Source organism: Aythya fuligula, chromosome 8 (assembly GCF_009819795.1).
Source record: "Aythya fuligula isolate bAytFul2 chromosome 8, bAytFul2.pri, whole genome shotgun sequence".
Taxonomy (NCBI): domain Eukaryota; kingdom Metazoa; phylum Chordata; class Aves; order Anseriformes; family Anatidae; genus Aythya; species Aythya fuligula.
In genome coordinates this window covers 20,782,681-20,795,126 of record NC_045566.1, presented here as the reverse complement: position 1 = coordinate 20,795,126, position 12,446 = coordinate 20,782,681, and the positions used below count along the sequence as shown (strand labels likewise).

Sequence of the window (12,446 nt, the reverse complement as noted above, 5' to 3'; positions counted from 1 at the left end):
CTGTACACCAGCCTACCTGATGAAGCCGGCTGTCTCCTCCTGCAGTAGGATTTTCAGCTTGTCCAGGATCTCCTCTGGTCCTTGCACTCCAGCCCGCACGTCAGCAGGGCAGGGGGAGGCTGCACCAGGCTTCTTCCACCGTGACACTCAGCAGCAAGGCAGAGTACCAAACCGTTATCTTGCAGACTTTACTGAGGGCTTTTGTGGTTTACCTTATCTCTTTCAGTCATCTTTACTGAACCTGGGCATCACTGCACACCAAGCTAACTGCCTTTGGAAAGGTCACCTGCAAAGGGAAGAAGTCTGACGGTGTTGCTTCATGTTGCCTTTTAAACAATCAAGGGAGGCAGGTTGTGTTTGCCTTGGCAGACAATCGTGTGGTTTCATCATTGTACTACTTCCCAGCCTAGTACAAACAGACTGAAACTGAAGTGGTTACTCTCAGGGGAAAGGTATTTTAACCAGAAAAGTGTAAGAATATTAGTCAGTTCTGATGAGTGTTTTGAAAGAAGCTTTTTTTTTTTTTTTTAATACCAGTCTTCCAGAACAACTCCAGCAAAAGTGATAAAATAGCAAACAATTCTTGGAATTTCTAGTTATTAGAACAGATCTTTCAAGCTTTCTTACCCTTTTAAAGCAACTAGTTGTGCCCCGGCAGAGGACTGGTTATCCTCCCCTGGCTATCCATGCTTTCTCTCCAGATGCTGCCTGGTTTCTGACCCCCACCCCCCTAAGGTGGTAGTAGTGGGATGGGGCTGAGGCTGTGCTACTACTACAAGCCGAAGAAGCCACCCGCTTTTAGAGACTCCCAGACCGCTTGAGGCTGGCAGGAACCTCTGGGGCCCACCTGCTCCAACCTCTGCTCAGGCCACCCAGAGCAGGCTGCCCAGGACCATGGCCAGGCAGTCTCTGAAGCTCCCCAGGGACTCCTCAGCCACTTGGAGCAACACAGAAACCCATCCAGTTCTGATCCCTTCAGTGGAGGTAAAACACCTAACAGTGGAATGGGGGGGATTTGCCGGTCATCACTCCTACAGGGAGCATTTTCTGTGCTGTAGCCAGTTGTCATAGTCACATCAGATAGGTGGATGGTGGCAGAGGTACTGCTGACCTGACACTAATTTTATTATCTCCTAAATAAGAGACTGCAGACTTGCCTCTGCTTCCACTGCCTCTCCCGCCCAATCTTGTTTTATTCCCAAATGAGAATTTCCCCTCGCCCTCTGGAAGGACAGCAAAAGGATGCTACCTGGAAAAGCTTGGTTATGCTGTAGCTCTCATTCAGTCTTTCTTCCTTCCACGTTGTTGCAGGTCCTTTTCCCTCTGCTAGATTTGACTTTGTGTTCAGCCTTGAAGGGCTCCACTGTAGCAGCTTCTCCGTGTTCGCCGTTGCAGTGTGTGTGTAAAGCACCGGAGGGACGGTGAAGCCCTGTTACTGCTCCAGCACAGAGCACCTCTTGCTCTGCTGTTTATGGAGAAGGCAGAAACTCCTGTTGCGTTTCCTTTCTTCACCACTGTGAGAAGGCCTCGTGTGGTAAAGATGCAATCGCAGCCAGGCTCTCTAATTAACTTGCACTAGTATGGACTAGAATTTAAAGTAGTCTCCTTTGCAGCAGGGGATGGGATCACGTAGGGCCTGGTAACGGCGAGCACAAAGCACGCGCTCGCGGGGCACTTTCCCTTCCTAGCTCCCGGGGAATTGGCTGACTCAGAGGCGTGGTTCTCCCCCTGCACTGTACCTGAAAAGCAAGCACCTGGCTGGCAGCACTGAGGGTTAATTGTACTGTTCATTAGTGCTGGCAGGGGTGAAGCTGAATTAAAAGCTTTGAGCTTGGAACTGCATCAAACTCAGCAGCTGGGAAAGCAGAGCTGAACGCAGTAGCATACTTGGCACTGAACGTGGTGGGGAAGGTGGGGGTCTGCCTGCTCCTGGCCTCCTCCCACAGGACACCTCTAACACTGCTTTGTGTCTGTGTGACCCTAACAGCTGCACGTTGGCATCCCAACTGGGGGTACTTACCCTGGAGTTTTATGGCACACTGCTCTCTGCGGGCAGCAGGAACAAAACCCCTCAGCATGGGGCGAGAGCTGCTCCATACCTGCTGTCACCAGAGCAGGCCCAGCAGGCCCTCCCCACCAGGCAGAGGGTGCCCGAGCAGCACGATGGGCTGGGCTGGGGCCTCTGAGGAAACCCGAGGCTGGTGTCTGTGCTGCATACCCAAGGCAGGCCCCCCCCAGGCAGCTCAGCCTTTTGCTCATTGGCGCTCCTGGGCAGCAGCAGCTGGGACAAACACCAACACATGGAGAAGCTGTTGTCGGCAGATGTAACAGAGCACTGCCTTCTCCTTTAAAACCCTTGGTCCAGGCCTGCTGTTCACCAGGAGCTGCCAGAAACCAAGGGGCAGCAGCTGCAGTGTGCTCGGAAACCTCCCGCATCAGCGCGAGCAGCACCATCCAGCAGCTCCTGCACATGGGTGTTTTGCATGGGTGGGCAGCAGGGTGCACTCGGTCACCTGTAGCATAGAACAAAGCCTGGAGCCTGTTCCCTGGTGGGAGGAAGTAACAGGTTAGGGGGCACCCGGACTTAGCTGCAGTGTCTAGAAAAGAGAAATGTCTGTACCAAAGGAGGTCACGCTTCCAAATGTCTCCGTTGTGCGCAGGGGGTAGAAGCCCGCTCAGCTTGGCATGCTGTTTGTGTCAGTAGTGAACTCACTGAGGGCAGGAATGGATTAAGATGAAACACGTTAATCACCAATCACTCTACCAGTGTTGTCAACTGTTTTTGTTTTTAATTGTTATTGTAATATATTTTGGTTGTTTTTCTAATTTAATTCTCTCACTATCGTCTGACTGTGAACTGCGAACAGTGTTAAACTTGATGTAAATAAGGCCCTTTGAAGGGCCTCTTTGCCTGTCGTTCCACAAAGTTTTGCCAATTTGCATTTTGTTTTAAATAAAGGTTGCAATATTTTATTGGCAAAAAAACCCACTTGACTAGATGATGCTTTATTTTTTAAAAAGAATATTTAAACCTGCAGAGTGGTAGCCTGAAGGCTGTTATTTTGGGTAGAAAAGACAAGCTGACTGCAAACCTGTTAGAAAGAGACGTAATACAATTCTGCCAGGTTGCAAAGGAAAGTATTCACATTGATCTGAGCATGTCATGGAGCAGTCAGAGGAGAGTGGTTCTCACTTAGTTCTCAAACGCGCGCGCGTGTGACCTGGCACGAGCGCAGGGTCCTGCAGCATCAGTTTGAGAGGTGCCCTCGCTGGAGGCACCACCCCCTCCTTACTCAGTAACAGAACTGCACAGCGTGCCGACTTCAGACCTGCCAGCACTGCCAAAAACTCAATAAAGTGACTTCCTTCCCCCCAACAACTTAGAGCCTGAGTTGTGCCCTGCAGGGGGCCGCAGCCTCCCTCCACCAGCTCACCTTCCCCAGGCACAGCTCCCTTGGCTGTTCCCCTGCTGGCGCTTCAGGACTGACACGTGGCAACACGAGCGCCCACAGAGCAAGTCCCAGAAACACCTGATAAAAGCAGACGCTAGCACAGGCCCTAAGGGTCCAGCCTAGAGTCAAGAGCCCGGTTTAAACCAACTTTGCACAGAGAGAAGCAAGGGGTGAGACAGCAGCCAGCTCATCTTCCTGCCTCAGGCTACGAATCCTCATCCTCCTGCCTCAGGCTTTGAGTCCTTGTTAGGTAACAGCGCTGGCCTGCCTGGAGGGAAACGCGGACTCAAAGTCTGCGGGAGCAGTAAGTGTGTCTGGTCAATCTTTTCCCAGGGTTGTGCTGCTCATTGCTGGCACGACAGAAAGGGTCAAAGCTGAAAATAGCTCAAAGGTCCGCACATGTGGCATTCAGGCAGCTAAAGCCCGTCCTTGGCATGTGCTGATTCACCTCGCTGCCGAGCACAGCTGTGTTGGAAGGGAGTTTTGACCCAGAGGTCACAGAGTGATTCCTGTAACACTGTTGAAATTTTTTGGTCCTGCTGTCAGGTACTTATCACCTGGCAAGTACCCAGACAGCAAACAGCCCCTCGGTGTAGTAATGCTGATACCAGCCAAAAAGCTGCAGCATGCATACCGGGGGAAAAAAGAAAAAAAAATAAATCTTAATCCATCTCTGAAAGAACAGAACTCAACCGCAACCTGTTCTTTCAGCCACCATCCACCTCAACTGCCCTTTGCCCATGAAATGGGAGATTGTCTCGCCCTAAACCAGTTCCTGAAGTGAACCAATCAGGCTCTTTACCAAATTGTTAGAGAAACAATTTCAGCAGCAGCTCACCTCACCCCCACAGCTGCTTCCATAGAATGAAAGTCTCCAAGAGAGGGGAGAGAAGGACAGGGCAGGCCAAAGCCTCAGGCTGTGGGTTTTACAGTGCCAGAGACTCTCAGTCATTCTATGCAAAGGTGTCCCTGACCAAACCATGATCCTGGTACATGTCCCCAAGTGCCACACACCTTGTGAATGCAGGAGAGCAATATGGAAAAACCCTCAAAAGCAGCAAACATGTTCTGCCCAGTCTGAGAGTTTGCAGAGTGATAAAGCTGCAGCCAGGGAAGAGGCTGTGGCTTCTGCTGGACTCTCTCAACAGGCCCAGGCTGTTCAAGGCCCTCATTACGAGACGACAAACTGAAGACAACCCCTTTCACATGAAACAAAGTCTGGCAGCACAAACAAATCGCTACATCAGGCTAAAAGAAGGAACTTAAAAAAATACCAGAGGGACTTCAAACACAGCCAAGCACAAGCTGTGCCAGTGCCCCATGAGTAAGGCTGGGCAGGGTGCACAGCCCACCCTGCCGACAGCCCTCAGAGCAACGAGGAGTTAAGTCTCTGCTCCTGTGCAAGTGTTTGGCTGGGTAACCTGCTGCTTGCCTGACCTTGTGCAAGGAGAGCAGCTCCTAGTGTGCAAAACCGCCTTCACCACCGGTATAGTCCCACCTGGTGTTCAAGGAAGGAAGTAATTGATGCGCTGGGATACAGATTTACAGCCCTGTGCAGAGAAAAGCTTCTCCTCTTTGGGGACAAACACCATCGTCCTGGCCACCTCGTCGAGGGCTGCCTCCGTGTACGGCAGGCCCCGGGCCAGGAAGGCGTCCCGTGCGCAGAGCTTCACGTGGTGGTACTCCAGGGGCAGGAATGGCACGAAGAAATCGATGAGGTTCTCTTCAAGGAGGTGGCTGCGGGCGTAGCTGTTCTCTGCAGCAAAAAGCAAGACAAAAGCTTCAGCCACCTGGGAGCGGGCACCCCTCTGAGACGAGCTCTGTCCTCTCTCCCTGCACCCAGCCGCTGTGGTGTGGAGGCAGACACCCCTGCACCCCCAGAGCTGCGCAGCACGTAGCCTGACTGCAGGCCAAGGGAAGCCCGAATTCACTGAGGCACGAGGCTGCTGGTTACAACCCTGCTATTTTCAGGGCTGAAGGGGGCAGAACAACCAACAGCTCCTTTTCTGCAGGCCTCACTGCTGCAGCAGTGCCACGCTTGGGACCGCACCACACAGATGAAGGAAGGGGCACACAGCAGGGTGTGGGGGACACATAAATGCTTGTTCCATGGCACAGATGTTTGTACAGCACAAGACACCTCATAAGTGAGGCCCCAGGGCAGGGTGGAGGGGCAGGTTTGTGGCCTGCTCCTGTGAGCCGGTTTCCTACCTGCGGGCTGCAGCAGCTCCAGCCGCAGCCGCTGCTCCAGGAGCTCCAAGGAGATCTCCTCCCGCGCCCGGCCGGCCCGCCAGAAGTCCAGGGCTACCTCATTGATGGTGTTGCCCCCAATATTGCTGTGGACAGAAGGAAGTCACTCACTCCACCATGCCACCACAGAGAAATTGCTCAGAGGTGCCAGCAGCACCCCCTACAGACAGGCCTCAGCAATTCTGTCCATGATGGGATTCTCTGTGTGGGATTCAACATCTGAAACACTCTCACACAGAGGAATTTCTTCCCAAAAAAGCCCTTTCTGCCTTCCATCTTGCCAGCCCAGCCCCTGTGGCAGCTGCTTTCTCCCGCGGGGTGGGACTGGCAGTCAGCAGAACCCCCCATCCCTGTCAGTCCCCTGTCCTGGCCTCTCAGGTGCCGCTTGGCTCCACACCAAACCCTCACCAAGTCACCACAAAGTCCAGGCCAGGGGGCAGAGCACCTGGCAGGACTCCCACTACCAGTAAAGGTCCGGGACTGGGACATCCCCTGCCTCAGGGACAAACCCTCACCACCCTCAGGTGCGGCTGCCTGCTGGGGGACACGGGGTCCTGCCAGCCATCGAGGCTCCCGGAGCAGCAGAACAAAAAAGCTGCCACCACCTCCCCGTGCTGCCTTGCCAGCACAGCTCACCTGCCCCTGCTCCTCCCCGGCCCACAGGAGAAGCACCCTGAGGGCTGAGGGTGACCAGCTCCCTCTGGTCCCCATCGCCCAAACCTGGCCACAGCCGCAGGCCCAGGGCAGCGTCCCAAAGAGTGCTGGGGGAGAGCCAGCCCTCCTGTGCCAGGCCAGTGTCACCCTGCCACTGGGTATGATGAACCCCCCCCCCCAGATTACACAGTGCTGCAGTTCAAGACACCCTGCTCCCTCTGCTCGGTGACGTGGGGCCTTGGCCCAGTGTCCTGCTGTCCCCACGCCTGCACAGCTTGCCAGGTAGGGCAGAAGGGCAGCTCAGCCCAGCCAGCAGCACGTGCACCCTGCCCGGAGCAGGTGGGAAGGAAGAGCAAGGAGGGAGAAGCTGCCTCCTGCGCCACGGACCTGCCAGAGGCCCACACAGGTAGGACAGACCCGGTCAGCTCTGCAGGCAACAGGCACAGACAGGTCTTCGTGAGCACAGCAGCTGTCCTAGGGAACCACCAAGCTTGGAGGTTAGAGCACGGAGGTTGGATAACAGGAGTGGGGTAACAAATCCCCTTTGGACAACTGAGCGTGGTTTCGGAACTGAACCTTGTTTTCTGCTCACCTCCAACCTGTGGGAACAGCTCTTGCCAGAACAAGGCTGAAAGCCACAAACCAAAATGAAGGGGGACTGAAGATGCTTGTCTCTCCCGGGCATTTCTCACTGGTTAGTTCAGGCATCTGCCTACCTCACGTCCTGCTGGTGGTATGTGCCACTGCTCCTGGCAGATGTCCGGTCCCACCAAATCCTGGGTGAGGGACAGCACTGGAGCGTGGAGATGCTGACAGACAACCGGTCTCCCTCCGGATGGGCAAGGAGCCACCCTCCATTCCCTACGCTGCAGGATGAGCCGATGCCAGGAGCAGCCCTCAAAGGCTAATGGCACCTCAGTCTGTGGCTAGGGCCAGGCAAGTGGCACCTCCCTGCTCCCAGCTACAAGTGCTACCTTGCACAACTTCCCACCAAGAGCTGCAGCCCTGTGTTCCCTGCAGTACAGGATCCCCCTGCTCAGCCCTCCAGGGTGCAGGATGAGCATCAACAAGGAACACTGACCATGGAGGCAACCACTCGCTGGAGGAGTCAGTCACCTCTTCTCCCTCCTCTGCAGGCCTGGACCCTCATATTGAACACCGTAGGAGATAAACTCCACCATTTTGTCCCTCCCCATGTGTTTGGGGCCTCAGAAGTTACCTGAGAAAGAGGAAGATGGACCTCCGGTAATCCACCTGGCCCTTCTTGCCATTGTGAGCCATGAAGGGCTTGATGGTGTCCAGGAGTCCAAAATGAAGTTTTTCTGCCTCATCAAAGATGAAGAGGGACTGCTTGCAGAGCTGCACAGTCTCGCTTATCTGCTTCTCCAGTTGAACCTGCAGGGCAGCAGGCAGCAGAGTGAAATGCCCGGCAGCAGTCGATGGCACAGGGGCTGAGCCTGGATGTGTGGGGACAGTCCTGGCCAGCCCTGCTGTACCACACGGCCACTCGCTCGCTCCCTCCTGCCCAGAGGGACAGGGGAAGAGAATGGGAAGAGCAAGAGAACATGTGGGTCGAGATTAAACTCGTGAAGAAGGGGAAGAGAGAACAAACTGATCAATGCAAAGGCAATCACTCACCACCTCCCACAACTGATGCCTGGTTGGTCTGTGAGCAATGGCATCCTGCCCTACCCCAAAGCCCGCTCCCCTCAGATTTTACTGCTGAGCTTGGTGCTACACAAAATACCCCTCTGGTCGGCTGTCCTGGCTGTACCTCCCCCACAGCTTCTTGCACACCCCCAACCTACTGAGGGAGCAGAGTAGGGAAAAAGGGATAACCTCAATGCTGTGCACACACTGCTCAACTCAAACCACCGTTATTTAACCCTGTTTTACTCATAAATCCAAATACAACGTGGCGTATAGCTGCTAGGGAGAAAGAGAAAACAAACAACTCCATCCCAGCCAGACCATCCCCGTGGTACCATGTTGTTAGCTCTCACCTTGTACGAGTCCACGTACTTGTGATGGGGGAAGTGGAAAAGCGCGATGAACACCCGGACACACTCACTCTTCAGCCCGTCCCGGTACAGGTGACTGGCCACCATCCGGGCCACAAAGTTCTTGCCTGTGCCGGACCAGCCGTGGAAGGAGAGGACCAGAGCCTTCTCCGGCTGCGGGCTCTGCAGGAAGCGCCGCACTGCCTGGATGACGACTTCTTTGGCCAAGTGCTGCCCATGGAGCTGCCCGTTGAGGTCCATTTCGAGCCCTGCAGGAAAGACAGTGAGAGTTCAGCATTAATCTGCAAGCCCAGTTGCTGCTGCAGGTGGCAGTAAGAGAACAAAAGCCCCCAGAGCCCTGCTGGTGGGGCTGCGTGCCCGGGAGGTGTCTGGCCAGGCATTAAAGCTGAGGCAGGCTGCTTACAGAAGCCTGGGCACTGCCTGCGATGGCCAAGAACTGCAAAAAAAAAAAAGAACACGGATCTTCTGCTGACTACTTTTTTCTTTGAAAACTGAGCAGAGTATTTGATGCCTGCAGAGCACTGAGGCCTAAAGGTTTTATTTAGTATTTACTGAGCTCTATGTACTACTCAGCAGAGGGTACAGCTACCACAGGTCTCAGGGTCAGCAAACGAATGACACCAGTGTAGGGCTCGCACGCAGCTCTCAGAGCACCCTCCTGCCCCAGGGCTGGATACTGGGAATACTGGGGATACTCGGCCAGCCTGGATCCCAGGCTGTGCCTGGGAACTGCCAGCTGAAGGCAAGGATCATGGCAAACTGGAGCAGATACACTGCACTGGAAGGAGCAGGCTTTCTCACGGTCTCAGAACTGCAAAAGAGTAATGAGAAACAGGGCTTAGCTCAGCCCCTCACCCTCTCAGAAATGCCCTTTAGCTATATCACTTGCTAAAACACACTTCTTTAGAAAAAAAAAAAAAAAAAACACAACACAAAACAACCACATAACAGAGACATCAGGGAAAAGAAGCAGAGAAAAGCCCTGCCTGAGCTCTCCCAAGAGGCAGCACAGCACCCACCTGTGATGTTGTTGACTATCCTGCAGTCTCCCGTCTTGCAGCACTTGCCGAAGCTGCAGTACCACGCAGAGAAGATCTCCAGGTAATCCTGGCCCACCAGAGGCAAGCTCCAACCTGGAAAGGCAGGGGTCAGAGCAGAGCCGTGCCAGCAGGTGCCTTTCCTGTGCTGTGTGTGGGCGCTCAGGTGCTCGCCGTTAACTGCTGCCCTGCCCCAGGTGTGTGGGCCCACAGGGGCTAACAGGCTGCAGCTGGCTCAGACAGGGACACGGAGCCACACGGGCTGGGAGCACCCCCCCTGCCCCAACACACATTTGTGGCACCCGCTGTATGCCGAGTGATGGGGGGAGCCCCGTCCCCACAGTGGCCACGGGAGCTGGGGGTGCAGACCCCCACGCAGGCACAGGGAAGTGTTTGGTCCCGCTGCTGTTCCCAGGGCACAGGAATGGGAGAGGAGGGAGCTTACCTGGGCTGGGACCGGCCTTCCTCTTCCCCTCCTCTTCACAGCCCTCCTGTGACACCTTGCAAGCCAGGTACTGCCAGTACTGCTTGGAGAGAGCTCCCACAGCTCCCAAGTGCTTCTTCACAGCTTCGTACCTCGCTCTGGCCCACGGGGCCGCCTCCGTCACAGCTCTCCGGTCCTCCTCCCAGGGTCCCTGCTGCTCCTCTTGGCTCCCCAGGCTTTCAGAGCCCCCCAGCAGCAGCAGCAGGCAGGCAGCCAGCCCCAGGCAGGACAGGAGCGTGCTCCGGCCCATGGCTGTGGATGCCCCGCCGGGATCCTGTCCTGCTGGATCCCTCTGGATCCCGTCCTGCCTCAAACGGCTGGAGCCGTGATCTCACTTCCTGGCCGCCCGCAAACGGAGTCGTGCTGGGGGAAGCCGCGGGCTGGTGGCACCACCACACCTCGCAGGGCCCAGCCACACCACCCCACGGCCCCTGCCCCGCACCGCGGTCCCCACAGCACGGCACTGGGCTGCGAATGGCTCCTCCTCCCAGCGCCACGCAGCAAAACCAGCCCCTGGGATTGTCCCAGCTTGGGCTCCTGCCTCCCTCTGCCCAGAAGGCACCTAAGGGTGCCCAATAACCTCTTTTAGGGAGCCCCGTGGCCCGGGTGAGGTGTTGCTGCTGAGCACATCACCAGGACGGGGCAGTGGGTTTGACTTCCAGGAGTGGGATTTTTCCAGCAGTGTGCTCGGGTGCTGCTAGGGGATTGGACTGCTTTTTGTGGCAGCTGAAACGGACACAAATCTGAAACACAAATCTAAAACACTCACCTGTTGCCAGAGATGTGAGGGGGGACTTTGGGAAGGTCTCTACCTGCCTCTGGGCTTGCTGTTTTGGGAAGACAGCTGGCTACACGGGCATGGGTGGTTGTTCATCAGGGTGATTTCCAAGGGGACACAAAAATAACTGGCACAAACAAGGGAGCAGGAGAAGGGGATGAGTCAGACCGGCAGCACGCAGAGCTGCAATGAGCTCTCCGGGCGTTACTTGCTCGCTGTTTGGGTGCGAGTTCGGTTTAGCAATTGTACCATAGCTCCAGGAGAAAAGATTTTGTGGCTGACTCTGGGATGGGCATGCTGTGACACACGCTGTGTCACATTCCTCACCTACAGTAAAGAGTTTCGCTGGTGATTTTTACATCAGCACATCTTTGTACACCAGTACATAAACAGGGACGGGGGGACTCCATGCAGACAGACAGGAAAATGGTTCAGATCAGCAGAGAATCACCACAAAATCATGTAGGAGAGCTGTGGTACAACTCGTTACCACCACTGACCTCTCCACCACCAACCAATTTTTCTCCAAGCAGCTGTAAAATCCCCTCTGTATGGGGAAGCAGCGAGCAGTCCCTAAGACTGGCTGCTCTTGCTTTAGCAGGGGACAAGGATCCCAAGCAAAGCTTGGCTGCAATTTTGGAAGCAATTTTGGAAGCAGGCAGTAGAGGAAAAGCACACTTGAACCATCCAGAGGAAAACTAGTCAGCACTGACATGCCAAGTACACAAACCCAGCTGTGTGGGGGAGATGAAAAGTGGATAAGCGCCTTTTATCTTGCATTTTACCCCGAGGTATACCCACTGCTGGCTTACTGTAAGAAACTATCATTTACATGAGTTATCCAGCATCAGAACAAGTCCTCCCACAACTTACCCTAACCAAAACAAAGCTGAGATGTGTTGTTTCCAACACGGAAAGTTTTCAAGGTTATCCCAAGTGCTCAGAAAAATGAAGTGGATGTTTAAATGCAATTCACTCGTTCAGGTGGATGGGGAGCAGGACTGCAGCACCACCAGGGCATGGAGTGGAGCAGATCTCCATCTACAGGTGGCTATAAATATTGCAAATCTGCATGAAAAAGATACTCGTACTGATTAGCATAATTGCCCCCTCCAGTTTAATAATCCTTGAAGCTAAACCCTTAACACTAGTTGCTGTAATTCAACTAAACCAGAACTAAAATCAGTGCACATAAAAAACATCCAAAACCAAAAGCACTGCAGCCACAGAAAAATGAAACTGCCACCAATCTTTCTGAAAACCACCTGAAGCATCTGAATTGAAGCCCTTATGTGGATTTATGAAAAAAAAATACATCATAGTTGTGACATTCAAGCCCTGCCCTCCTGGGATAAATGTTTTAGCTGAAAAGAGCTGATCAAAAGGGCTGGTCTTCACTACAAAAAGCAGATGCTTCAATGTTCCAATGGAAAAAAAAAAAAAAGAAAAAAAATCGGAAAGATAAAATGACTGATGGTTCCATGCCAGCTCCAGGGAGCAACAGCACAGTTCCTGGGGTGGCAGCTCATGTAAGTGTAGCACACTTTGAGAGCTAGAGAGGAAAATGAAAGTCGTTTTTCAGTAACCTGCCAACTACACCCTGATGACCAGGCTGAGGTTAACAAGGAACTGAAGGAAAAAAAATAAAAAGTAACATTAAAACATTAAAAAAATCCAAAATCCTGACTAACTCAATCCCCTTTGCAGGACCTCAGGCAGGAAATTATGCCCAAGGACTAGATGGGAAGGTGCAGAAGGGTGGAAGAGACC

General features: G+C 53.9%; 2 protein-coding genes across 2 annotated transcripts in view; one reads left to right on the top strand and one right to left on the bottom strand.

The window, feature by feature from the left end:
- The window catches only part of ABL2 (ABL proto-oncogene 2, non-receptor tyrosine kinase), a 45,903-nt gene extending 43,477 nt beyond the window's left edge, over positions 1–2,426 (top strand). The window contains exon 12 of the mRNA XM_032192322.1: positions 1,312–2,426. Within this exon, the coding sequence (XP_032048213.1) occupies positions 1,312–1,330 (19 nt within the window). The 3' untranslated portion in view covers positions 1,331–2,426. The remainder of the gene's footprint in view (positions 1–1,311) is intronic.
- Positions 2,427–2,555: 129 nt separating this feature from the next.
- TOR3A (torsin family 3 member A) lies at positions 2,556–10,201 on the bottom strand. The gene is made up of 6 exons (XM_032192323.1): positions 9,860–10,201; positions 9,397–9,510; positions 8,360–8,625; positions 7,576–7,751; positions 5,664–5,788; positions 2,556–5,208 (listed from the first exon to the last, which is right to left on the bottom strand). Exons 1-6 carry the CDS (start codon positions 10,146–10,148, stop codon positions 4,958–4,960), a joined length of 1,221 nt encoding a protein of 406 aa, XP_032048214.1. The 5' UTR covers positions 10,149–10,201; the 3' UTR covers positions 2,556–4,957.
- Between the last annotated feature and the right edge of the window lie 2,245 nt (positions 10,202–12,446).